Source organism: Oratosquilla oratoria, chromosome 15 (assembly GCF_046742065.1).
Source record: "Oratosquilla oratoria isolate Oo_2021 chromosome 15, ASM4674206v1, whole genome shotgun sequence".
Lineage (NCBI taxonomy): Eukaryota > Metazoa > Arthropoda > Malacostraca > Stomatopoda > Squillidae > Oratosquilla > Oratosquilla oratoria.
In genome coordinates, this window is record NC_134791.1 from 38,446,291 (window position 1) to 38,473,255 (window position 26,965).

At 39.4% G+C, this 26,965-nt stretch overlaps 2 protein-coding genes across 7 annotated transcripts in view; one reads left to right on the forward strand and one right to left on the reverse strand.

The window, feature by feature from the left end:
* Positions 1–4,233, forward strand: part of LOC143033412 (coiled-coil domain-containing protein 174) — a 168,560-nt gene extending 164,327 nt beyond the window's left edge. For all 6 annotated transcript variants that reach the window (XM_076198811.1, XM_076198816.1, XM_076198813.1 and 3 more), the window contains one exon: positions 3,531–4,233. In XM_076198811.1, the coding sequence (XP_076054926.1) occupies positions 3,531–4,102 (572 nt within the window). In that variant the 3' untranslated portion in view covers positions 4,103–4,233. The remainder of the gene's footprint in view (positions 1–3,530) is intronic.
* Positions 4,234–5,589: 1,356 nt separating this feature from the next.
* Positions 5,590–26,212, reverse strand: LOC143033130 (zinc finger BED domain-containing protein 5-like). The gene is made up of 4 exons (XM_076198336.1): positions 24,758–26,212; positions 15,186–15,248; positions 13,551–13,680; positions 5,590–5,663 (listed from the first exon to the last, which is right to left on the reverse strand). The coding sequence occupies exons 1-4, from the start codon at positions 26,210–26,212 to the stop codon at positions 5,590–5,592; spliced, it is 1,722 nt and encodes a 573-aa protein (XP_076054451.1).
* Positions 26,213–26,965: the final 753 nt, after the last annotated feature.

A 26,965-nucleotide genomic window follows, 5' to 3' on the forward strand; every position in this document is an offset into this window, starting at 1 on the left:
TGTTGGTATATGTATGTAGATTATCAAATGTGTCAATAGTTTTGTTGATTCATTAACTGAGGCCATTTAGTAACTGAAACATCCAACATATGTAAACTTTCTGTGATGCTCTACATACTATACACTGAAAAAGATTGTCGCTACAGAGTGATCTCAATAAAGTATAGGAATGGAGTAGGAAATGGGAGATGAAATTCAATATTAAGAAGTGTAGTATAATGGAATTTGGAAGAAGCAAAAAAAGAATAGTGGGATCATATAAATTGGGAGAAGAAGAAATATAAAAAGTAGAAAAAGAGAAGGACCCGGGAGTCATTATTATGAATAATATGTCCCGTGAGAAACATAGAAACAAAATTTATGGATAAACTTACAATTTAACCCCTTCCATACGGTGCCGCACACGTAGGCGTCATGAGGAGCAAGTGGATTCGCGACGCTGCCATATCGGCGTCTTGATTATATTTATTGTAGTCGCCCCTGTGTTTTTACATTCTCCCAAATGTGCCCTGAATCCCATTCTCTGTGGTTTTCAAAATTCGCGGGTGAAAGAGAGAACGATCGATATAAGCCGTGACTATATTTTATGATGCGATCATTATTACGACACGTCATACGGCTGGCATTGGCTGCTGCCCGCGAGATTTAAGTCCCGTACCGAAGTGGTTAATAAGAACAATCAAAGTGGCATTTACATACCTGGACAAAGAAATGGTGAAGAAAATACTAGTCACTTTGATAAGACCAAGATTGGAGTATGCAGTTACGACGTGGTCACCAAGTACAAAAAAATATATAGCAAAATTTGAAAGAATACAAAGAGCAATTATGAAATTGGCACCAACACTCTCAGAACTGGCATAAGAAGAGAGACTAGCAAAACTTGAACTACAGACATTAGAGCAAAGAAGAGAGAGAGGAGACTTGATAACTATTTATAGAATCATGAAAGGCATAGAAACTATTGATAGAGAGGATCTAATACAATGGGATAGTAGAGATACAAGAGGACACGGAAAGAAAATCAAGAAAGACAGTTATAGAAGAGATATGAAAAAGAACAGCTTTCCCCACAGATTAATAGACATTTGGAATTAGTTAGATGAGAATGTGGTGTGTGCAAAAATGATACACGATTTTAAAAATAGTCTAGATAAAACGAGATATGAAGATGGGACACCACGAGCATAGCTCCCCTTCCCGTAAAATACAACTAGATAAATACAGTGGGGGACAAGAACTTAGGTGCCAGAGTAAAATTAATAAATTTCCTCAAATAACTTAAATTATCAGGTACTTTCCAGCTCTAGTACTTTGTTGGACATCCCTTTCTCTTGATACATTCTTGGAGACGTTTAGTGACAGATGCTGCAAGATTTTGAAGCCACATAGGGTCCATATTCTTCCAAATATCCTTGATGGCTACCTCCAGCTTGGAGATTGATGAAGTGTTGGGCTCACATAACTTATCATTTATGAGCACCCAGAGGTTCTCAATTGGCGAACTATCTGGCCAATGTTTTATATACTCCACATCACAGAATGCAAACCATTTTTTAATGAGTTTAGCAGTGTGGAATGGTGCATCATCCTGCATGAAAACATCTGTTTTGCACTGAATAACACAGTCCTCCAAATGATCATTAATTAGCTCAAAATATTGGTCTGCATTCAGAGTTACATTTTTTGGTAGCCAAAGGCACCCCAAACCATCAGTGAATCAGGATGTTTTACAGTACCATGTGTGAAGTTTGGATCCAAAAGATCACTGCCAGGACACTTTTCCAAGATGGTTTCCAATAATGGTGAAAGTGGCTTCACTCCAAAACACATTTTTCCACTTCTCCACTGCATAGTGTGCAGCAATGGGCCAAGAAAACTCATGATGCTGGTGGAGTTGATCCACCATTACAGAACAAGCCCACAGGGAGGCCCAGGAAGACCACTCCTTGTACTCTGAAGGTACTGAGGAGACAGGTGGATGCAGTCCATGTATAACAGCACCACAGTACGCCGCCACCTGCATGATCATCTGCAGTTCTCACACCACAGTGCTCGCAAGAAACCACTTGTATCCATAAAACAGAAAAAGAACAGGGTTGCTTTTTGCCACAAATATTTAAAGTGGGATGTGGAGAAGTGGAAAAATGTGTTGTGGACTGATGAAGCCACTTTTAATGTTACTGGAAACCGTCTTGGCAAAGTGTGTTGTTTTCCTGGAAGTGATCCTTTGGACCCCAAATTCACACATGGTACTGTAAAACATCCTAATTCACCGATTGTTTGGGGTGCTTTTGGCTACCATGGTGTGGGATCATTAGTGATACTACCAAAAAATGTAATTCTAAATGCAGACCAATATTTTGAGCTAATGATCATTTGGAGGACTGTTTTATTCAGTGCAAAACAGAGATCTTCATGTAGGATGGTGCACCATGCCACACTGCTAAACTCATTAAAAAATGGTTTGCATTCTGTGATGTGGAGTATATAAAACATTGGCCAGGTAATTTGCCTGATTTAAACCTAATTGGGAACCTCTGGGCGCTCATGAAAGATGAGTTATGGCCTGACACTTCATCAGTCCCCAAGCTGGAAGTAGCCATCAAGGATATTTGGAAGAATATGGACCCTATGTGGCTTCAAAATCTTGTAGCATCTGTCCCTAATTGTCTCCAAGAATGTACTAGAGAGCTGGAAAGTACCTGATATTATTTTTACTCTGGTGCCTAAGATTTGTTCCCCACTGTGTGTGTGTATATACCTAGTTGTATTTTACGGGATGAGAGCTATGCTCGTAGTGACCTTTTTTCATATCTCTCTGCATCCAGTTTATTCTTAAAGTTGTGTATAGTTTTAGCATTCACTGTTTCTCTGTTCAGTTTGTTCCAGACATCAATAACTCTATGTGGGAAGCTATTCTTTTTCAGGTCTCTTCTATAAGTGTCCCTCTTTAGTTTCTTTTCATGTCCTCTTGTTTCTCTTATGTCCCACTTTAATAAGTCATCTCTATTGAGGATTTCCATCCCTTTCATAATTCTGTAAACGGTCAATAAATCACCTCTTTCTCTTCTCTGTTCCAGTGTTGACAGATGTAGTTTCTCCAGTCTTTGTTCATATGTCAGATTTGCCAGTGTAGGTGCCATTTTTGTTGCTGCTCTTTGGATTCTTTCTAATTTTCTTATGTTCTCCTTTGTGCTGGGTACCCACAATGTCGTGGCATATTCTAGTTTAAGTCTTATCAGTGTAACCACTATATTTTTAACCATCTCTTCGTCTATTTAGTCGAAGGCCACTTTCATTGATCTTAGTAAGTTAAAAGTCTCTCCAAATAATTTGTTGATGTGTTTGTCAGGTGTCAAGTTGCTTGAGATGATTACTCCCAGGTCCCTTTCTGAATTGACTTTTTTTACTTTTTTGTGTGAAGAAAGGCCTTTGGTGTATAGGTTAATAAATAGACATTTAAAAACAAGTTCTTTTGCATGGTATAACATTTTCCTGTTCATTACAGAGAATTTCATATTTTCCAGAAACAATTGAAGATAAGCTGAAAACTCCTCAGCTGTCAGATGATGAGGGAGATGATGTAGTAAATCCTCAGATTCCCATTGCAACCCCAGAACACCAAAGTCAAGAGGTTTCAACCACAGTGAAGGAATCAGTCACCAAAAAGACATCAACTCGTGAATGGGATATTGGGAAATCAGGTGTGTCTTCACTAACACAGGAAGAATGGGTAGAACGTAATCGGTGTCAGCGCAACAAGGAGTTTGCACCACCTTCAGTATATAAGTCATCTGGAAGAGATAGGCATAAGAGGCAAAGAAGTGACACAGATTTTGGAAGGGACAGTTTTAATAAACCAGATGATCGAGACCAGGGCCAGAATAGCAGTAGTACACAGTTTTGGTCATCATCATTAAACTCTCAATCTTGTAGAGATGAAGAAATGGATGAGCCAAGAATAAATGAATTTGCTCCTCCTGCTACATATGAATATTATGGACCTTCAAGTAAAGGGAATAGGAATAAGCCAAAGAAAACTGATTTAGATGATGCAATTAACCAGGGGTTGGCATATTACAGATCAAAGACACAATGATTTTAGCGTGAAAATTTTATTTTTACATAGTTTAAATTATGACTTTTCTGCATTTAAATTGTTACAAGTATGAACTTTTAGGTTTAGCTCTGATTATTTGTAGATGTGGAAATAAAAGCAGTGGAATACTCTATTTATCTTTATACCGAGGGTTTCATCCCCCTTAAAAGTGAGGTAATAAATCAAAGGCATGAACCAACTCCCACCCATTCCACTCTAATCTACCACCCTTGTTACCCTCACATCTCAGCTCCTCATGGATAAAGGGTTATCCCTGTCTCTTGCCCACTACTTGGCTCACAAACAATGCAGCAAGACATGGTACAGCCACAGTAAAGTTGCTTCATTTAACCCTTTCCCAAAAATTTTTTGTTAAAAACTTTTCATTTTCAGACAATTTTTTTTATTTTGGTTTTATATAGTATTTTTCATGCTGATTCTGAAAAACAGTTTTTATTTAATTTTATTCCCATTTTTGTGGTTGACTTTTTATTTTGAAAATACCTTTGTAGTCAAAAAACGAGTTAACTCGTCTTCCTATAAACCATATGTAAAAAAATATTTCACTCCAAACCTCCTTTTCAGTGGAGTATACTGTACCATCCTAACCTTCCCTTGAACAACATAAGGCTCTTGTCTATATATACATCTTGCCTAGGGATGTGACACTTCGTAAAGTTCTCACACAATCTCATAAATTCATCATAAATTTTATACAATTTTGGGTTGGGGTGGGTTTCTACATCATGAGTTTCATTATTTACAAAATGAAGATACTGTTTTATCTTACTGTACCATTTCAGAGTCATTAGCATCCAAAAAATTGGTCTTTCAAGCAGTTCATCTTGTGACCAGTTCATTTCTTCTGGCATTTTCACAATACCCAAGCATTTTCATGGCAAAAAATATGAAAATTTCAGCCTCTGTTACAGGGCGCCACAAAGAATCACCTCGTCCAGTTTGTTCAGCAAAATGATTAGTCTCTACCAGTACCAGTCAATAATCCCATTATTGATAAAAAGACTGAAGATTTCAAAAGCACTCATTTCTGTTGAGTCTTCATCAACCATAATTCCAGGATTTCCTGTGAATGGGAAATGTGGTGGTGCTGCATTCATGCACTCCTCTGACAACTTAAGGCTTGTCCAGGCTCTCCCATCACCTCCCTCCTCCTCCTCATCATCAATTGTGGAGAAATAGTCATTGTTTGATGAACTGGCACTGTCATTAGAAGTATTCAAGCGACTGAGGGAAGGTTCATATTCACTATCTCCCTCAGAATTAGACATTTGGGGTGTAATTTCTTTGAAAAAGCTATAAAAAACAAGTGGTCATGCGGATGAAAACTGCATCAGACCACAGTGGCTGCCATAGTGAGTCTAGTAAGAAAGCGGCCTTGAACTGCCCCAGCACTACCTTGTATGCCTCCGCCAGCTGTACAATTTGCTGAGAATACTCATTTCACACATAGAATGGCTTAGAAAGGCTTAGAATCGATGAGTAAATACATCTGTAGCTGGTTTTTGAAGGTTAAGTTTTAGCCAAGTATTCTTGTCGATGACTGAAAATGGAATATTAAGTGAAAACAAGTATACCCGTTTCTGCCGGGGAAGAGGTTAAGGGAGTGTTGCATTGCTTTGTAGAGTAGGTGAAATATATATATTTTTTCAAATATATGTTTAATGAATATCTATATACAGACGCTCCTCTACGTACGTTCATTCGCTTTACGTTTTTTCGATTTTACGTTTGAACTGACTAAGAATTTTTTTTTTTTTTTTTGAGTGAATTATTTAGTTTAGCGCGCTCTCCGTAGTTCAAACGATACTATGCATGACGCTGCGTCCATTGTTTACATTGCACAAACGACAGACTGAAAGTGCCTTGCCTCATCCTCCTCCTCCTCCTCCCCTCCTCCACCATCTCAATTTATGTTGCTTGAATTTAATTTATTTGAAATTAATGTTATTATTTTACAATGTTATGTGTATAATTAATGATTTAGGGGTGTTTTGTAAGATACGGTAATAGAATTTACGGGGGTATAGTACAGTAACAACTTATGTTCATTTTCAACTTACGTTCGGCCGTTCGTAACGTAACTAAAATGTAAGTTGAGGAGCGTCTGTATTAATACGCTTGTAACTATCCATCGTGTGTGTCACGCGGTGACGTCATGGCAACAAAGCCTTCCAAAATTGCTGACGACTGATTGGCTGCGAGCGAAGCTAGAGTGGTGACGTCATGGCAATGGAGACGACTTATTGGCCGAGAACGGTGATGTCACAGCAAAAAAGGAGACGACTGATTGGCTGCCAGCTAAGCGACAGTGGTGACATCACAGCAACAGAAACGACTTATTGTCCGAGAGCGGTGACGTCACGTCGCTTCAGCGCGTCCGACACGACGTCACGGTGCAAAGGAATTGAAGTAGTTTATTCTTGCTAAAGACAGATGATTTTATTCACCTATTTATCACATTCTTTCGATAAATGAAATATTAAAAAGGCATTCATTCAAAGCTTAACATGTGACGTCATGTTGCGTTGCTTTCTGAGCTCCTGACAGAACCTCACGAAAATAAGTAGATAAATAAATAAATAAACAGTATTCAAACGTCTATACAAGTTTAATCATAGGTTACATGAAGATAATCAAACGTCTATAAATGTTTGTTGTGACATGACATAAACGATTAAAAAATTTGTATTGCCTTTATGATTGACCTAACGAGAAAGAGAGAGAGAGAACGGGAGAATTTGACGACGTCGGGAGACTTTGACAACTCCTTCGGGAGATTTTGAAGACTCCTTCGTAATACTTCAAAGTTGAATAAATGTGGAATTTCCACGGGTCCTATGTGACATGACATAAACAATTCAAAATTTTTTATTGCCTTTATGATTGACCTAACGAGAAAGAGAGAGAGAGAGAGACGACGGGAGAATTTGACGTCGGGAGACTTTGACGACTCCTTTTGGAGACTGAAGACTCTTTCGGGAGATTTTGAAGACTCCTTCGTAAATCCCGTGGAATTTCCACGTGTCCTGCTAGTAGGTATAAATACCCCTTACATTAGTGTGTAATTCCTCAGGGTATTGTGTTCCTCCTATGTATATATAAGGCATAGTGAATAATGAAAATATAATGAGCTCTAGTGAAGCTCTAATTACTTATGGAAAATCCTTCCACATCATTCAGCTTGGTATGAAATGAAATCTTAGAGTCTGGGGAACAAATCTTATTGAATACATTTTTTTCAAGCTAATACCTCTGATTTTTTATTAATTTGTTTCTCTGAATAATTAAAAAATGCTGCAAAATTCAGGTTTCATAAAAAAAAAAGTCAAATGTCTTATTTTTTTACTGTAGAAAATAAAGAGCATGATGTTTTCTTTCAAATGAAAAAAAAATGAAAAAAAAAAAATCATAAAGAACAACCATTTTTTGCAACCATTTGTTTGATGGTTGCAATGTATAGCAAATCTCCAATTTCCTCTTCTTTGATGATGAGGTGTGAGGGTGAGTGGTGTGGCGTGGGTGGAGGAGGTGTAAGGTGGGCGTGGCTAGTAAATGCTTGCAGAGTGCTGGGTGCAGCTTTGCTGCTTTTCTCCTCTTTCTTTTTCTTGTTTCTATTTCAGGCACTCACGGGCCCTCTCTATATTCTGCCGTTTCACTCTCTTGTTTCTTGTTAATTTTTCCATGATCACAGCAACAATACAGGGCAAGGAATCAAAATTGTTGTGTATGGTGAGAGTGCCAGGAGCGACGTCACCTTTGACCTTTTCAAGAGTACTGATGTCCTGTCCACTGTCTTTGTGGGATATGCTGGTGGGAATAGTTGCCAAATATCTCCATAAACACAATTCTGTAGGAAAAAACGAAATAGCTATAGCAATGTTAATGCTATTTCAATATACAGAATGTTTTTTATGCAATGGGTTGCCAGAGGTTGCCAATATTTTATCTATTTTATGTTGTATAAAAAAATAGAAATGAAATACAGTTGTATAACTTTGCATGAGTGTTGCCACCATCATAGAGATTCTTTTGAAATGTTTACCTAAAATTCGCTCATTTACCATAATCATTCGAATGATCACTGGCGACGCTCCCTTAATCAGTGACACCCACCTCCATCCCCTCATGCAGAAAATAGAGAAGCCAAAGAGAAATCCCTTTAGGCTGCATCAGTCCAGAACTGGGATTAACTGGTATATTCAAATGGAATTAATTAATCTTTTTAACTTATTTTACAACTATGTATGTAAAATTTGCAACCTCTTTCTCGGCAGTTTAAGGATACTGCTATATTAAGAAGAAAACAGTATCTAAAAGTTGTATTGGAGGATCCGAATACTAGAGTAGATGAGCCAGAGGATGAAGTTATAGGAAAATATGGAATCAATCCAGCAGCCTCCAGGAAATTGCTTAGAGGAGAGATTATTGTATTGTTGTCTGGGTATTGTTAGTGCGGGCCACTGTAGTATGAGGAAGGAATGAAAGCCGAGAGAAAACATTGGAGTCGTTTACTGAAATAATAATAGTATACTGAATCTGTTTTCCCTAAAAAAGCGTAGACTCAGAGGTGACTTGATACAGGTCTTTAAGATTCTAAAGGGAATTGATAACATCAAAAGTGATAAAATTTTCACATTGAATGAGAATCAGACAAGAAACAATGGTCTCAAACTGTCCGGAAATAGATTCAATTTGGAAGTAGGTAGAAACAACTTTGCCAACTGTGTAGTTAATGAATGGAATAAACTTCCTGCACAGGTAGTGCAATGTAGTTCAGTTCTAAGCTTTAAGAATCATTTAGATAAACACCTAAGTAAGATGCTGTAATGATTACAGAGGAATTACTATCCAGAACAAATATATTAGCAAATAGGGAACAATACAAAATATATGGATAAAAAAAAAAAAAGAGTGAAGAAGAAAAAAAAAAAAATGGCCTCAAACTGTCCGGAAATAGATTCAATTTGGAAGTGGATAGAAACAACTTCCCCAACCGTGTAGTTAACGAATGGAATAAACTTCCTACAGAGGCAGTGCAATGTAGTTCAGTTTGAAGCTTTAAGAATCATTTAGATAAACACCTAAGCAAGATGCTGTAATGATTACACTGGCCTGCGAAGTTTCAAAGGTAAAGCATCTGATAACTGATTCTAGGGTAATTTGCTATGCAGAATCTAAAAATCACACTCATTTTGTTCAATCAGATCACGTTTTCGAGATACAAGGCGGTAAATATAATTAAAAACGCCATTTAGTACTATTTATTCCCTTTAATTTTGGAAAACAATTCTTGACAAAAGAAATAATGTTTTCTTGCATAGTTCAGAAGATAAAGAGGATATATTACAGAAAATCTAATCATGGATGAAGGGCCACCACGTCTCGTTTCAAACACCAACAGTAGTCCGCAAGAAAGTTCACATCCCACCGGCCTTGGTAGCGTTCTTCCATGACACGAATATCCTGGTGGAAACGTTCTCCCTGTTCCTCACTGAAGTCACCACAGTTCTGAGGGAAATAGTCTAAGTGGGACCGTAGAAAGTGCATTTTGACTGACATGCGAGCCCCTAATTTTTTATAGCTGTTCAAGAGCTCATCGACTTCTTTCTCGTATTCTGCACTTCGGTTATTTCCTAGAAAGTTTCTTATCACTGACTTAAGCGACCACCAAACGGACAGCTCAGCTGCATTCAGTGCATCATCAAACATTGAGTCCTTCATAAGTTCCCTTATCTGAGGCCCATCAAAGATGCCAGCCTTAAGCTTTTCCAGACTGATCCGAGGAAACTTCTGCTGAAGAAAAGTAAATCCCATGCCATCCTTGTCCATTGCCTTCAGAAAGTTCTTCATCAGTCCCAGTAAAGGTGGGAGTAAGACCTTGTTTGGTTCAACAAGAGAATGAGCCTGAACATTGTGTGAACCAGGTTCCAAACGTTGTCGTGGTGGCCATTCTTGTCTGACAAAATGTTGATCATCAGCCCGACTATCCCACAAACACAAAAAGCATGGATACTTTGTGTACCCACCCTGTAGTCCCAAAACCAATCCAACTACCTTAAGATCTCCACAGATCAACCAACCATGGTCATTGTAGTTCAGAACAGACAGTAGCTGATCCATGTTGTCATGAGTTTCTTTCATTTGCACCGAATGACCGATTGGAATTGAAGAGTATTTATTTCCATTGTGAAGGAGCTGCCTTGAGACTTCTGCTGGAAGAGTCGATGAACAGTCTCCATTCAGTAGCAACATAGTCCAGCCCCATTGATTGAATCAAACCAGCAATGTTGTTGCAGTAAACTAATGACGAGTCCTTCTGGGTTGTGAAGAACTGTCTAAATTCTCTTTCATGCTCTCGGTACCAAAAGAATGTTGTCTCAGGTGCTAGCAAATTTTTCTCACGAAGACGAGAACCCAGAAGCTGTGCTGATTCCTTTGATAGGTTTAGATCCCGTGTCAGGTCATTGAGATCTGCTTGTGTTAGAGGCACTGGCCGGTCATTCTCTTCTGGCATGTATTCTCCACCCTCTGCCCTGTCTAGTGCGTTATCAGATTCCGATTCAGAGCTAGATTCCATTGCAACATCTGGCTCGGGAACGGGCAGGCCTGGACTATGAGGGACTGGTCGTATGGCAGACGGAACATTAGGATACTGAATACAATGCTTGTTCTTGCGGTTGACTCCTTTAAGATTAGTCATGCAGAAATAGCAGTTTGACACATGATCTTTACCCTCTCTCCAAACCATTGGAACAGCAAATGGCATACTCTTCCTTTTTTTATTTCTCCAATCACGCAAGTTCTCGACACATGTTTTGCAGCTAACATGGGGTGCAAATGGCTTGTCCTGGTCCCCAAGCTTAACTCCAAAGTAAGCATGATATGCCTTCTTCACAAAATCAGTTATATTTGCTAGTCGACGAGGAAGAATCACATTACCACATATGTAGCAGAACCTATCAGGATGATTTGTGCATTTGCGTTCCATTTTCTGTCAATCTAAGATACGTGTCCAAAATAGAAACACAAGAAGCACAGTCACATTGATTGGAGATTACACTTTTCTAAACCATTTTCAGTTTCAGTGTTGTCAATGCAGTTTCAGTTTCAGTTTCGGTTTCAGTTTCCTGAAAGTAAACAAAAACATCATTAGGTTTCAGTATCAGTTTCGGGGTGCTACAGTATAATTTTTATGCAAAAAAAAAAAAATAAGAATAGGCTATACCTGCAGCCTCGTTTTCCTTATACTTAGTACTATACAAGGCCCAAAAGTCGCACTTCTCATATCTCAAAAACTAGACCTGATCCAAGGAAACGGATGGCATTTTTGGATTTAGCGCACCAAAAAACCTATAAATCACTTGAAAAACCTTCGACCTTTGAAAAAAAAAAATTAAACGCAGGCCAGTGTTATAATTTATTTTATATTGTTTTTGTTTTGTTATCATTTGTCTGTTTGATTTTCATTTATTATTAGTTATATGTCAATTTATTATTATTTACTATTTACCTGTTTGTTTGTTATTTAACTATACCTATGCATTTATTAATATATTTTATTTGTTATTTACATTATTACATTACTGTATTATGGTTGTATATGGATGATGTTGTGATTGCATGAGGTGGAATGGGCAGGGGGGGTGGGGGGTGGAGGGTGAGGTAGTATGTGTGAGCAAAAGTTGACGCAGCCCGAAGGGGTTTCACCCCGTCCTCTCCTTTTATGCAATGGGGGGACGGAGAGGGGGGTCGCCGATTTAATGAAGCGGCCTTGCTGTGGATGTGCTGTGTCTTGCGACACTGCTTCTGACCCAGGGCAGTGGACAAGGTGCAGGGATGACCCGTCATCCAGGAGGTGCTCAGATAAGAGGGAGGGTGGAGGGGTTGTGGAGTGTATTCAGGGATGGAATGGGTGGAAATGATTTTATGCCTTTCCCTTTTTGGCTACCTCCCTTGTAAGGGGGAAAAAGCCGTGGTATATGTATGTATGTATTTACATTATTATAATTTTTTATTTATTATTTTATTATTATTATGATTTTTTTTTTTTGCATCCGACCTAGATATGGACCAAAAGGTCTCTTGTCGGCATGCTCCGCCTTTGTAATCCTTTGTAATCTTTGTACTGTGTTTCATAAGAGAGATGCACACAAATATAGCATGGACCAGGGTGGGTAGAATGACAATGAGTGGCCAGTAATGGCATGGTGCCCAAAACAAGGGTTACAGATGTGAATTTGTTCAAGAGAGTGGTGGAATATGTGGAATATCTGATCATCTGGTGGAAAGGATATAGATAGTGAATGTAAAACTGAAGGAAGAAGAGATGGTAGGGAGGCAGAGAGGTGCTGAATAGGAAAAAGGAAGAATATCAAGCAAAAGTGAAAGAAGGGAAATGGTGGTGCAGTAATTATAGTGTTTGAAGGTAGTAAAACATGGAAAGACAGTATAGGAGGAGGAGGATGGTTGGGAACAGAATGGCAGTGGTGGTAGAAAATAAATATATGAGGAAAGATTTTGAATGGTTAGGTGGAAGTGAAGTGTTACTATGGACTGTAGTTTACCAGTACATCTGTCCTTCTGGACAACCTCATACTGCCATCATACAGTACATTATACAGGTAGTCGTCGACTTACGACTGCAATGGGTTCTGACGTTACTCGATTTGGTCGTATGTCGGGCATGTGTTAAATTCCCATAGGAATAGTAGACTCTTAAAGTCATAATTTACCCACATTATTCTTGTACATACATTATGTGTATATGTATATATATATATATATACAGTATATATATATATATATATATATATATATATATATTGCCATATTTAGTACTCTGAACATGTGTCTCTACAACATCAATCCATTTCATATTCTTAAGTTAGGCTTAAATCAAACATATAATATTAGTTATTACAATTGGTTTAATATTGAAAACATAAAAATAATACAGTAATACTGAAAAATACAATTATGTACAGAAGATGTTGAAAAAAAATAGAAAACATTTGTGGAAATACAAAAAGACAATTTAAAACAAAGACACAAACAAAACTTAGTCACTGCTCAGATAGCTGGCACTGGCCTGTGGATCATCTGGGTCAGCTGTTGATGTGGTGGGAGGAGGGGTAATGGTCAGTGTTGCAGTGGGTGGGGTAATGGTCGGTAAGGTGGCTGCAGGGGCAATGGTAGCAGTGACAGGTGGAGATGTGCGTTTCATGAACATAGTTTCGTTTGGATTGATTTTTTTTTTTTTTTTTCATCATAAATTTGACAATATGGACGCACCGCATCGTTTATCATCCTTTCAATCCTTGTAAAGCATTCAAAGTTGGGGTCCATTTTTTCCAACTGTAGTGAAGCTTTCTAATAATCCCTTAGTGGTGAATTTCCTAACTTACAACTCTTCTTCTTCTTCCTCTGCCTGTCTTCTCTTCAGCCATTCGTTCCTCTTCCAGTTCAATGAGTTCTTCATTTGTTAGTTCACCAGGTTCTTGATCTAATAATTCTTCTACATCTTCTAATTCACATTCCAATGAAAGTTCTTTTGACAGCTTTGAGGATTGTTGCTATACTGTTTGCTGTGCCAGTGCCCTTGCAGCAGCCTGTTTTGCACCATCCTCTCCGCCGTCTTCCCCATGCAGCTTGTCAGGCTGATGGGGCGATAAGCACCAGGTTCTTTTGGCTTTGGAATTGGCGTTATGATTGCCGTCTTCTAGGCTGTTGGTAGCTTGCCAGTTCTCCAAGACGCGTTTATCACCCTTAGAAGTGCCTCGTCACCCGCTGGCCCAAGATGGGTCAGCATGGAGTAGGTGACAAGGTCCTCTCCAGGTGCCATGTCTGAGCTGCTCCTGTGTGTGACCCGTAGCTCCTGAAGCGTAAAGCTAGTGTCAGTATCATCCGACCGACTCATCATGTCCTCAACACTATGGCGCCTCACTCCTTGGAGGTCCTGCAGTGTGTCTTGAACACACTGCGGGAGTGAGGTGCTGCTGGAGCGAGAGACAAACTCCTGCACCAGCCGCTGCGCCTCAGCATCAGGGGCATGATGAGTGCGTCGCTGTTGAGTCCTGCCAGTAGCTCTACGGAGCTTGGACCACAACTCTGCTAGGGAGGTGGGAGCGTTAAAGCCCTCACACCATTAAAGAAATTTCGCTCTTCTGGCATCTGCAGCCGTGACGTGAGCGTCACGAACTGCAGCGCGCAAGTTGGCCAAATTGGTCGAGTTCGGCGCCGTCAGAAAACACGCCTAAGCATGTTCACCCGATGGTTGGCCTCTCTCATCTCGGGGGTATAGTACCAACTGTTCTTATGTTCCCTGGGGGACTGGCGAGTCTTCGGGATGGCTCTGTTAGCAGCCACCTGAAGGGCTGTAGAAAAGTCAGCTTCTAACGTTTCCACGTCCTCTCAAAGGCCGTCCAGTCTGCCAGAGCAGTCTTCCACCAGGGAACAGGTAATACAGCCGGTATGGGTGGTGCATCCCGTATGTGCACAGAGACACCGAAGTGATCGCTAGTGACACTAGGATGCACCTCCCAGGTTACCCTAGGGAGGAGAGTGGCCATCGCCAAGGTCAGATCAAGTCGCCCACCTTGCACGTACATCGGATTACATCATTCAACAACGCAATGTCAGGGCATTCATCTAATATGTAATTTAAGTGGCGCCCAGCGACATTGGGCCCTTGGGGCGACATCAAGATGTTATGATGGGCGTACATACATACATACATACATGCATACATAGACAGGCAAGCAGATGTATGTATGTATGTATGTATGCATATATACATACATACGTGCGCACGTACATAGGCTACATGCATACATACATACATACATATATACATGCATACGTACATACATACATACATACGTCGGCTTGCCTGTCTTTGTATGCATGTATGTATGTATGTACAGTATGTATGTATGCATGTAACCTATGTACGTGCGCACGTATGTATGTATATATGCATGTACGTATGTAAGCTTGTATGGATCTCTCTCTTTCTTTTTCTCTCTCTCTCTCTCTCACCGTCTTTAAAGGCTGAACAACTTACCATTATTGATGGGAAGTATGGGTTTGCTTCTTGGAGCACAGCGTCTCCAGCCTTGGGGCGATGCTGGAAACCGCAACACTTGTGTTTCTAAAATACCCGATTTCAGTAAAGCTCAGTTCATAGGACTACGTCAGGAGCTTCAGCTTACAGATTGGGAGGCAAAATTAAGTGAAAGACCTGTAGATCAGATGTGGGAAATTTTCAAAATACGCTCACTAAAATGATTCATACTTACATTCCTTTTAAGGACAGACGTCCCCCAAATCAGGCTCGCCCAAAGTGGCTCGGCAAAGAAACTGAAAAAAGTATTGCTAAAAAGAGACAGGCTTATAAGAAATATAAGTGCTCGGGTGCATCTAATGACCTTGAAAGTTATGTATCAATATAGAGAGATTTAAAAAAAAACAATAAAAAAAGAAAACGACAATACGAAATGAACATCGCTGATAAATCCAAAGAGAATCCCAAAGAATTCTATAGTTACATTAGAGATAAAAAGGTTGTTAGGAATCACATTGGTCCACTATTATCTACTGACGGTCAACTTGAATATTCAAATGAAGGAATGTGTAATATTTTAAACAATTATTCTAGCTCAGTATTCGTAAACGAAACACCTCAAAGTGAACTCCAAACTGAAACCTGTGAAAAGTCTAGGGTAAATTTACTACGGTAAATATAACAAAAGAAAAAAATAAAAGGTGTATAGAGAAACTGAAAGTTAATAAAACACCAGGGCCTGACGGTTGGCATCCAAGAATCTTAAAGGAAATGAAAAATGATGATGGTGATGATCTATGAAATTTTTGGCTCGAAGGCCAAGCGCCGGAGCCGGTAGGCCATTCAGCGCATATTTATCTCATATAGATAAAAATTCAAGTAAAACAGTAAAAACAATAAACATTCACAAAAACACATCACAACAACATACACTCACAAGCACTCATATACACAATCTTAAATTTCATAAAATAAATCGATGTCTTTCAAAAACTTTACAACATTCTTCACATGAGCTTCCTCCCCTAAAATTTGTTTAAAAGATAAATTTGTTAGGAAATTTGCCCTGCGCTTATTAGAGAATGCAGTGTACTGAATTAAAATGTGTTTTATTGTAAAAACTTCTTGGCAAGTGGGACATTGGGGGCCCAGCCTTTCTGCTCCACTTGCCATCAAAAATTTATGGGTAATATAGGAATGGCCAATTCTCAATCTTGTTAGAACAATACTTGAACTTCTGTCCAAAGAAGGACACTTCCAAGGGTTCACCAAGGGGTGAATCTCTTTTAACTTGTAACTATCGTCCAGCCTTGTCCATTGTTCTTGCCACTTTTCCATTGTATAACGATGAATTACTTGTTTGAAGTCTGTATGTGGGATCTTTTAGTCTAATATATGGTTGAGCCTAGTGGCGGCTTTGGCTGCAGCATCGGCCTGTTCATTTCCAGTGATACCCACATGGGACGGCACCCAGCAAAAGTTTACTTTTATTTTCTTTCTGTTGTTAATGAGAATCAACCAGTCCTGTATTTGTTGAATTAAAAAGTGACGAGATAATAATGTATTTAGAGAGGATACAATGCTCATGGAGTCTGTGAAAATAACGACGTTCTTATTACATGGAACAGAATTAAAAATAAATTTGAGGGCGTTGCTGACTGCCAGCAGTTCAGCAGTAAAAACAGAGCTAAAATGAGGCAACTTTCTCTTTAAAACTGTGCTATCAGATACAACAGCACAACCAACACCATCTTGGGATTTTGATCCATCTGTATAAATAAAAATTGAATCAGCATGTACTGATAAATGTTCTAAAAATTCACTTTTTAACCCTACAGCAGTTCCATTTTTCTTGTTTTTAAGAGGACATTTTACAGTGGGGCATCGGTCCCAAGGAGGAATTTGGGAGGCGTGATCTCAGCAATTGTATTAGGAACAAGTCCTACCTTCTCTGCCCTAACTTCACATCTCACTTCTAAAGGTTTCGGCAGAATACTTTTCCTTGGAGCTCTGGCTACCGGCTGCTTTACATATTTGAAGTTTGGATTCTGTTTTGATGTCAAGACACGAGATATATATCTAAGGCTTAATTCCTCCCTGCGAATATAGAGGGGAGGAACTCCTGCGTCCACATACAAGCTATCCACTGGAGATGTTCTATAGGCTCCCGAACAGATCCGCAAAGCCATATTGTGGACTATATCAAGCTTCTTTAATGAAGTTTTACATGCCGATCCATAAATTTGACATCCATAATCCATTTTCCTAAGGCACAATGTTTGGTAAAGCCTTATTAAAGTTATACGATCTGCTCCCCAGTTGAAACGAGACACTACCTTTAGTATATTAAGTCGCTGTTTAACAGTGTATACAACCTCGTTTATGTGATGAGTGAATGTCAACCCTTTGTCCAAAACCAGACCCAAGTATTTTACTTGATCTTCATATGGTAATATAACACCCTCTAAGAATAGTGTTGGTATCTCTTCCTTGCGTCTTAGTCTGGAAAACCTTATGGTTTTTGTTTTTCAGCAGAGAATCTGAAGCCCCTGCTATTAGCCCATGCTGTTGCTAAGTTAATAACCTCTTGAATCTTTTGGCCTGTTTCTAATGTTGTCCATTTGCTACACACAATAGCGAAGTCATCAGCATAAGCCAATCCATGAACTCCTGCGGGAACTTGTTCTAACAAACTATTAATGGATATGCTGAAGAGTGTAGGACTCAGAACACTTCCTTGGGGAATCCCTTCCTCTTGAAGATATACAGAAGAGAAAGAAGAGCCCACTCTGACTTTTAGATAACGGTCAGACAAGAAATCCTTTAAACAATTGAACATATTACCCCCGATACCCCACTCTGCAACTTGCTTCAGAATGCCTCCCCGCCAGGTAGTATCGTAGGCATTTTTCAAGTCAAAAAACACACCAATGCTCGAGTTCTGAATTGCAAAGGCATTCTGAATCTCACGAGTGATAAAAAGTAAGGGGTCCAGAGTGCACTTATTTCTTCTAAATCCAAACTGTCGGTTAGATAGGAGATTTTTAGATTCCAAAAACCAAATTAAACGCATATTAACCGTTCATAGATCTTACAAATGCAGCTAGTGAGAGCAATAGGTCTGTAACTTTGTGGGTCATGGAGTCTTTTCCTGCCTTTAAGATTCCTATGATGATTGAAGTCTTCCAAGATTTAGGAGAAGATCCAGAAGACCAAAATTTGTTCAGCACATTTAAAAGGAATTTCTTCGACGATATGGATAAGTGAGCAACCATGGAATAAAGAATGTCATCTTCTCCAGGAGAGGTTGGGGAGGATAAAGATAAAGCATGATCCATTTCATCCAAGGTGAAGAGAAGATTATATGCCTCCGAGTTCGTATTGGTAGGAGGAATAATCGTGGTCTTGATTCTAATTCTTCTGAAATTATCTGAATAATGTAGTGGGCTTGAAATATCAGCATAATGTCTTCCAAAAGACTCTGCTACTTCTCTTGTATCTGATATAAAAGAGTCATTTATCTTCAGAATGGGTAAAGGAGATGGAGTAAACTTTCCTTGTAGTTTTCGAATCCTATTCCATACTAAGGTAGGGGAAGAGTCATATTTCAATTCGCTAATGTATTTAATGAAGGATTCCCTCCTTGCTTTCTTGAAGATTTTCTTCTGCTTTGCTCGAGCTCTTCTGTACGTTATCTTATTGACTAAACAAGGATATCTCCGATATCTCTTATAGCAAGTTCTTGTAATCTTTCTGCTTAAAGCACATTCATCGTTCCACCAGGGGACTACTGGGCGTTGAGGTTTACCAGCTGTCCTAGGAATGGAAGAGAAAGCACCAGAAAGTATGATGTCTACCAGATAATCATATGCATCAGAGTTACTACAAAAATCACTAGTCTTATGATTAATCTCAGTGGATCTCCTAAATAATTCCCAATTAGCCTCTCCTGTCTTCCATTTAGGTAAGCAAGAAGAGGGAGTGTTCTTTAAATATTTGATATGGATAGGCCACTGGTCGCTACCATGTAGATCTTCATCTATTGACCAACTGTAGTCTAATCTTAAGGATGAGGAACAAATAGTTAGGTCTATAGCAGAACTTGAGTTGTGAAAGACATCAAACCTAGTTTTGGAACAGTCATTCATCAAAATGACATCGTTATTATAAATATATTCTTCAATTATATTGCCCCAGGGGTCACACCTTGATTCACCCCATAGAGGATGCTTGGCGTTAAAGTCACCCATTAAAATAAAAGGCTCAGGGAGCTGGTCAACCAAAGATTGTAGGTCATTTAACTCAAACTGACGGGGGTGGTTATATATGTCTAGGAGTCGATCTTCCAGTTCAGGTTCCAAATATAAAGAACATAAAGTGATCCATTTAGTGGTAAAGATTTGTACTGCACAAGCCTGTAACACCGAATGTAGCTGGACACTTCTGTGTTTTACAGATTTCTTAACAATGATACCAGTACCTCCATGGGCACGGCCCCCAATCATAGGAGGAGATCTGTAAAATTTATAATTAAGTCCAACATTAGGGGATAAATCACCAAGCATAGTTTCTTGGAGACAAATAGCAGACACATCATGTTCTTTAAAGAGAATCCAAACCTGCTCTCGATGAGAATTAAAACCTTGAATATTCCATTGAATTATGGACATTATACTGTTTTCTTTTTCTTTTTTGGGTCTACTGGTCTGGCAAGAGAAGTCTGGGAGAGAGAGGGTCTACAAGATGGGTTCTTTTCTAATTTCTTTGCTTTCGCGGGTGGCATCCTCCTCTCTGACAATGGTCCGACCGACGATGTAGAGTCTGGGTTATTAGTTCCTTTCTTAGATTGCTTATCACGATTTGGGGAAGAAGATGGAGATGAGGGTGGACTGTGGAGTCTTTTACTGCGCACAGCTTCAGACTCCATAGCTTTGCTTCTGTGCGCCTCAACTGAGTGAGGCACATCAGTCCGTGATCCCTTTATTGGGGAGCCCCCCAAGTTTGGAAGGTTGACTGATTGAGAGGAGGCTTTATTAGAGGAACCCTGTGGGGTTTCAGCAATGGGAAATTTAGGTGCCCCTCTAGATGGGGCAGGAGACATTCCCTCAACTGGGGATGGGAGAACCTCCGCAGAGGTGGGTTGAGGAGTACTACAATTTCCAAGTTGTGGAGCAGAACGATTAGGTCTAGTAGTGACTCTTTCACGTTGAGGCTTGGGTTTAGCATTTGGTTGATCCTCATTGCTTCTGTACACCTCTACCGAGTGAGGCACATTAGTCAGCAATCCCTCTACTGGGGAGTCCCCCAGGTCTGGAAGAGAGATTGCCTGAGAGGAGGCTTCATTAGAAGAAGCCTGTGAGGTTTCTACAATAGAAACCTTAGGTGCCCCTCCAGATGGGGCAGGGGACACCCCTTCAACAAGGGGTGAGGAAACCTCCGCAGAGGAGGGTTCAGAAGTATTAGAAATTCCTAGTTGAGAAGAAGAAAGACGGTTAGATTTCATAGTAACAATTTTACACTGAGGCTTGGGTTCAGTGTTAACAGAAGAATTCATATTGGCATTTTTATTTCTATTGGGTTCTACAGTTGGCTGATCCACTTTACTATTTGTTTTAACAACATCACTGTATCTTTTGGAATTACTTAATAGTCTTTTAGCATGTCCTACACGTTCTGCATGAGCTTTTAGTAGTATTTCCTGTTCCTTCTTATAAATTACACAGTTCTTATCTCTGGCATCATGCTCTTCTTTACAATTTATACAAACTGTTGGGCGGGAACAATCCCCATGTTCAGGCTGAGCACATATCAAACATAGTTTGTCCCTTGCACATCTGCGGGAAGGATGGCCAAAACCATAGCAGTTAAAGCACTGACGGGGACGGGGCTTAAACTGTTTCACATAAACAATCTCTTTTTCTGTCTCTACATAATGAGGTAGATCTTCACCAGAAAAAATTAAGATAATCATAGAAGAACGAGGGATTTTAGCAACCTTCCAAACATTAGTTGGGCACATTTCTAAAATTTCTTCTTCCTCAAAGTCATACAGATCTCTATTAAAAATTACCCCTTTGGCATAACTAAAGGTATAGTGGGGTTTAACTTCCTTAATGTCGGATTTCTGTTTCAAGTTAAGCACCATGGCAGCTTGTTCATAAGATTTTACATGAATTAAGAAGGAATTTCTTCCAAATCGTGATACCTGCGAGTTAGTCAAATTACCAGAGCCAAGGTGACTCTTCAAGAATCTTCTAAACTCGAACAAGTTAGCACGTTCCTTTGCAAGAGTAATAATAAGCCACTTAGCTAGATTGGGAGGCCTCTGCACACTTTCCTTCCTTTCCTCTACTGGGTTTTCTGGATAAAAGATATCCAGGTTAGGTGGCACTCTAGCAACAAGTTGGGCCGAAGATTCATTTTCATTGCAATTATTATAATCCAAGCAGGCAGCAGCTGCATCCTGATTAGAAAGAAATGAGATCCAGACTAGCCAAGCTTTAAAGTTGTCAGTTAGTTTAACCCTGATCTCTTTAATTTGTCCAAATTTACGGAACTTTTCATACAAGTCTGTATAACTCTTATCAAGAGAGACATATTTTAGATGTAAGATTCTATGACTATTAGGGGCAGTATTTGAGCTATTTATTGGTTTCTGAGTATCTAAAGATGTTTTCATCACTTCAGAATCCATTCTAATTGTAAGTTTCTGGGCTACAGAGTCATCTGTCAATGAAGTCTTAGTATTTTTACCAAAGTCCTTTTTCAAGCCGGAGTCATCAACTGGGGGTTTTACTTTTGCTGAGTCAATAGCGTCAACATTAGGATTTACAATATTAGGAGAGGGATCGGGGGGTTTAGGAGGAGGATCAGGTAGTGGTGGAGGTTTAGAATATTCAGTTTGAACAGCCACCATGATCGTGTATATTTATGAGGCCACACCATATATTAGGAAAGAAAGATAAATGCACAGAAGAAGATACTGCAGTTGCCTGATGCCTCAAGCAATAATAAAAAAAAAAGTCTCTGCAGAGTCGGGAAGTTACAGAAACGACTATTTACACATGCAGGGCCTCGGAGGTGAGTTAGAGACTTTGTCAACCCGGGGTTTGTCCTCTTTTGTTTTGTCCCATTTAAGATGGTTCCGGTGTAGTCACTCTGCAGGTGTACTGGATAGGGAGAAAGGAAGTCGGCAGCCTAGTACCTACCTCACAAACATGCATTCCCCATTCGGTGGGCTTTCGGCCCTCGCAGGGAGTAGTGACCTCGTGGTATATATCCCCACTTGACTGGGTTCAGACATGTAGCTTAGGAGGCACCAAGATACCAGAACCTTCCTTAACAAGTATTAGAGAAAGATGGTCAAAAAGGAGAGTAGGGTAACAAATATGAAGGGTAGGGATAGGGGAATTCACTACCACCCCACAAAAAAAAAAAAAAAAAAAAAAAGGCTCAGTTTTCGTCTGGTAGCTTAGGGCTGACCTCTCCAGCTCAGCCCGTCCTTGCTACACGGAAGCCCCCCCCCCCCACTACATCAAAGTACTGGGCCTCGGGGGGGGGGGGGATTGAAAAATGAGATTGTTGTTCCATTAGAAATTATTTTCAAGAAATCCATCATATCCGGAGATGTCCCAAGAGAATGGAAGCTAGCTAACGTTACTCCCATATTCAAAAAAGGTGACAAAAAAGAAACCAAATAACTATAGGCCTATAAGTTTGACTTCTATCGTAGGAAAAATAATGGAAACTATCATCAGAGATGCTATCGAACATCATTTAGAAAGTAACCGTTTGATAAATGATAGCCAGCATGGTTTCAGGCGGAAACGTTCTTGCGTGACTAACTTACTCGAATTCTACAACACAGTTATCTCGAATTATGAGAAAAGAAACAATATAGATTTAATATATCTAGACTTTGCAAAAGCTTTTGATACCGTCCCACACGAAAGACTACTTACTAAATTAGCTTTACACGGAATAAGTGGTAGCCTATAAGGTTGGACTAGTAATTGGTTGAATGGTCGAAAACAGAGAGTTGTTTTAAATGGAAAAACTTCTAGATGGAAAATTTTTACAAGTGGAGTTCCTCAGGGTTCCGTTCTTGGGTCACTTCTATTCATAGTATATATAAATGATATAGACCATGGACTAAAATCTACTGTTTCCAAATTTGCTGATGATACAAAACTGTGCGGAATGACAAATGATCACTTAAATCAATTAGATATTCAAGAAGATTTAGATCAATTACAGCAATGGTCTGAAAAGTGGCTAATGAAATTTAACACAAGTAAATGCAAGGTAATGCACATAGGTAAAAATAACAGTAAGTACGATTACAAGTTATTTGGAAATTCGTTAACAAAAGTGGATAGTGAAAAAGATCTCGGCGTAATTATCAGTAACGATCTCAAATCATCCAAGCAGTGTATTTCAGCCTCTGAGAAAGTAAATAAGATTCTGGGACTGATTGCTCGATCTTTTGATTTCAAAAGTCCATCACTCATTAACAAGCTATATAAATCGTTAGTTCGTCCACATTTGGAATATGCTGTTTCCGTATGGTCACCGAATCTCATTAAAGACATTGACAGACTGGAAAAAGTACAACGGCGAGCCACAAAACTGATTCCAAATATCAAAAATAAATTATACGAAAATCGACTAAAACATATGAATCTGTTTTCCCTAAAAAAAAGCGTAAACTCAGAGGTGACTTGATACAGGTCTTTAAGATTCTAAAGGGAATTGACAACATCAAAAGTGACCAAATTTTCACATTGAATGAGAATCAGACAAGAAACAATGGTCTCAAACTGTCCGGAAATAGATTCAATTTGGAAGTAGGTAGAAACAACTTCGCCAACCGTGTAGTTAATGAATGGAATAAACTTTCTGCACAGGTAGTGCAATGTAGTTCAGTTCTAAGCTTTAAGAATCATTTAGATAAACACCTAAGCAAGATGCTGTAATGATTATAATATATTTCATATTATTTGTTTTTGTTTTGTTATCTAGACTTTGCAAAAGCTTTTGATACCGTCCCACACGAAAGACTACTTACTAAATTAGCTTTACACGGAATAAGTGGTAGCCTATTAGGTTGGACTAGTAATTGGTTGAATGGTCGAAAACAGAGAGTTGTTTTAAATGGAAAAACTTCTAGATGGAAAAATGTTACAAGTGGAGTTCCTCAGGGTTTCGTTCTTGGACCACTTCTATTCATAGTTTATATGATATAGACCATGGACTAAAATTTTCATTTATTATTAGTTATGTCAATTTATTATTATTTACTATTTACCTGTTTGTTTATTATCTAACTATACCTATGCATTCATTTATGTATTTTATTTGTTATTTACATTATTATATTTATTTATTAATTTATTATGATTTTTTCGCATCCGATCTAGATACGGACCAAAAGGTCTCCTGTCGGCATGCTCCGCCTTTGTAATCCTTTGTAATCCTTTGACACAGAGTCGTGATCGATACATGTTTTTTATGTATGTTAGTGCGGAAAATGTAACTTCACAAAGGTAGGTCGATCCGAAAGGCGTCAGTACATTCATTGCGGTCTTGGATAATCCTGGATATTCTTCTGCCACTGATATCCAAAACTTGTCCAGTGTTGTCGACTCAAACTTCATCCGTAAGGTTCCATCACTCGAAAGTTCAAGCAGGGCATTCTCCAGATCTGATGGTAAGTGACTCCCGGTAGCAGTGAACGGCTGTTGAATCCAGTCATGTTGTTGTGGAGTTGTCTCTTCCTTGAAGTACTTTTTGAAGTGGTTAAAGAGGCTTCGAAGGTGAATGGCGATGGCTCCCCTCATGTTATCCAAACATGCGTGTAATTCATTCTCTTCAACGAATTCTTCCAGCAAGGGAAACATTTCAACATTTCCCTCTTCATATCTCACAGCCCATCGTTCTAGCTTCCTTCTGAATGCATTTACTTTGTCGGACTTTGTCAAAATGTTTGTGTTTGGGCCTTGTATTGACAAGTTCAGCTCATTCAATTTTTCATATATGCTTGCAAGATATGCAAGTTTTGCTAGCCATATGGAGTCACACAAATGAACACTGAGTGTGGACCCACATTCAAGAAGAAAGAGGCGAACTTCATACCTCACCTGATACAGGTGTGTGAGAACTTTGCCTCGGGAGAACCACCTGGCCTCTGTGTGGAGCAATAAAGCCTCATAGTCCGAACCCATGTCCTTACAAAGTATGGCAAACAATCTGGCGTTCAATGGCTGTGACTTTATGAAATTGACTATTTTAATTGCAGTTTCAAGAACACTGTTTAGCTCTGGAACAAGAGCCTCACTGGCAAGAGCTTCCCGATGAATGATACAATGAGCGAAATTCACATTAGAAGCCACCTGCATGATTTTTCCTCTTAATCCTTTTCTTTCACCTAGCATTGCCCCAGCCCCGCCTATGCATACACCGACACACTGGTCCCACAGCAATCCCATCTCACGTAGCTTGCTGTCTAACTCTGTGAAAATAGCATCCCCTGTGCATGTTCCTTCCAGAGTAGAGCAAAACAGCATGTCTTCATGAAGTCTTCCATCAAAACTGTATCTTATGAATACGAGTAACTGAGCAGAATTTGAGATGTCAGTCGACTCATCAATCTGCAAAGCATACCTCACATTCTTCACTCTTTCAATCAGTTGACACCGAATATCATCTGCAATGTCATGAATACGCCGCCTTACGGTGTCGTTTGACAGAGGGATGGTATCAAGGTCACCGGCCACTTTTTCTCCGTGCATAGCTCGACACATTGCCACTGCAGCAGGCTTTATGAGGTCTTCACCAATTGTGTGTGCCTCTTTCCTCTGTGCAATTAGGTATGCAACCGCATATGATGCCGTTTGAGCTTTGGCAGGAGTTGTAGTTCTCTGTGTTATCACCTGCTTTTGTCCTTGTAGATCTTTTTCCTTTCGTTGGAAAAAGTCTTTTGTCTTTTGAGCATGATCTGGATGTTTGGTTTGCAAGTGTCTTTTCATTTTTGCTGGTTTCAGGCTTTCGTGTGCAAGAACCTCAAAACACAGAACACACTGAGAAAATGAATATCATTAACTGTACAGCAAGTAAATCCATACTGTATGAATTCTTCCTGATAGTTTCGGCGTTTGGATGGTCGATCACACTGGTATGTTTTTGCGTTATGACCGTCATGGCCTTTATTCCCACTTGATGTGCTTGGTTGCTCGGAATTAACATCATCAGATGCTTCACTGATATCTGTTGATGTGTCCTTGCTTGTAGATCTACGAATTATCCACCGTTCCATGGCGCAGGCTAAAGAGTAACGATATCACGAGAGTAGAGTTACACGAACCTTTCGAAACGATACTAACGGCCTTCTCACAAAATACACGCCTTTACTGAGTACATATGCCACTTGTAACTACACGAATAATTCTAAAATAAAACTGTCTGAAGTGAGGACGCACATTACAAAGCGGTAACTATTATCAATATTACAAGATTATTAGTGAGGCGTACTTAATACAGCAAAGAAAGCATGCATACATAACGTGGTTTTATGATGTATTATCGAACATCGGGCACATCGACCACTACTGACAAATACTATGCTTAAAGCATCGAAAAATGGCCTTTAAGGCGTGGTTTATGAAATCCCCAGTGTTGCCATTATCACCGTACCTCTGTCTTTCTTTCTCTCCTTGTGTTTCTATACAAAATTGGTGTATTTCCGAAGTTTTCGTTTCTCCCAGTCGTAAACTTGGCATATG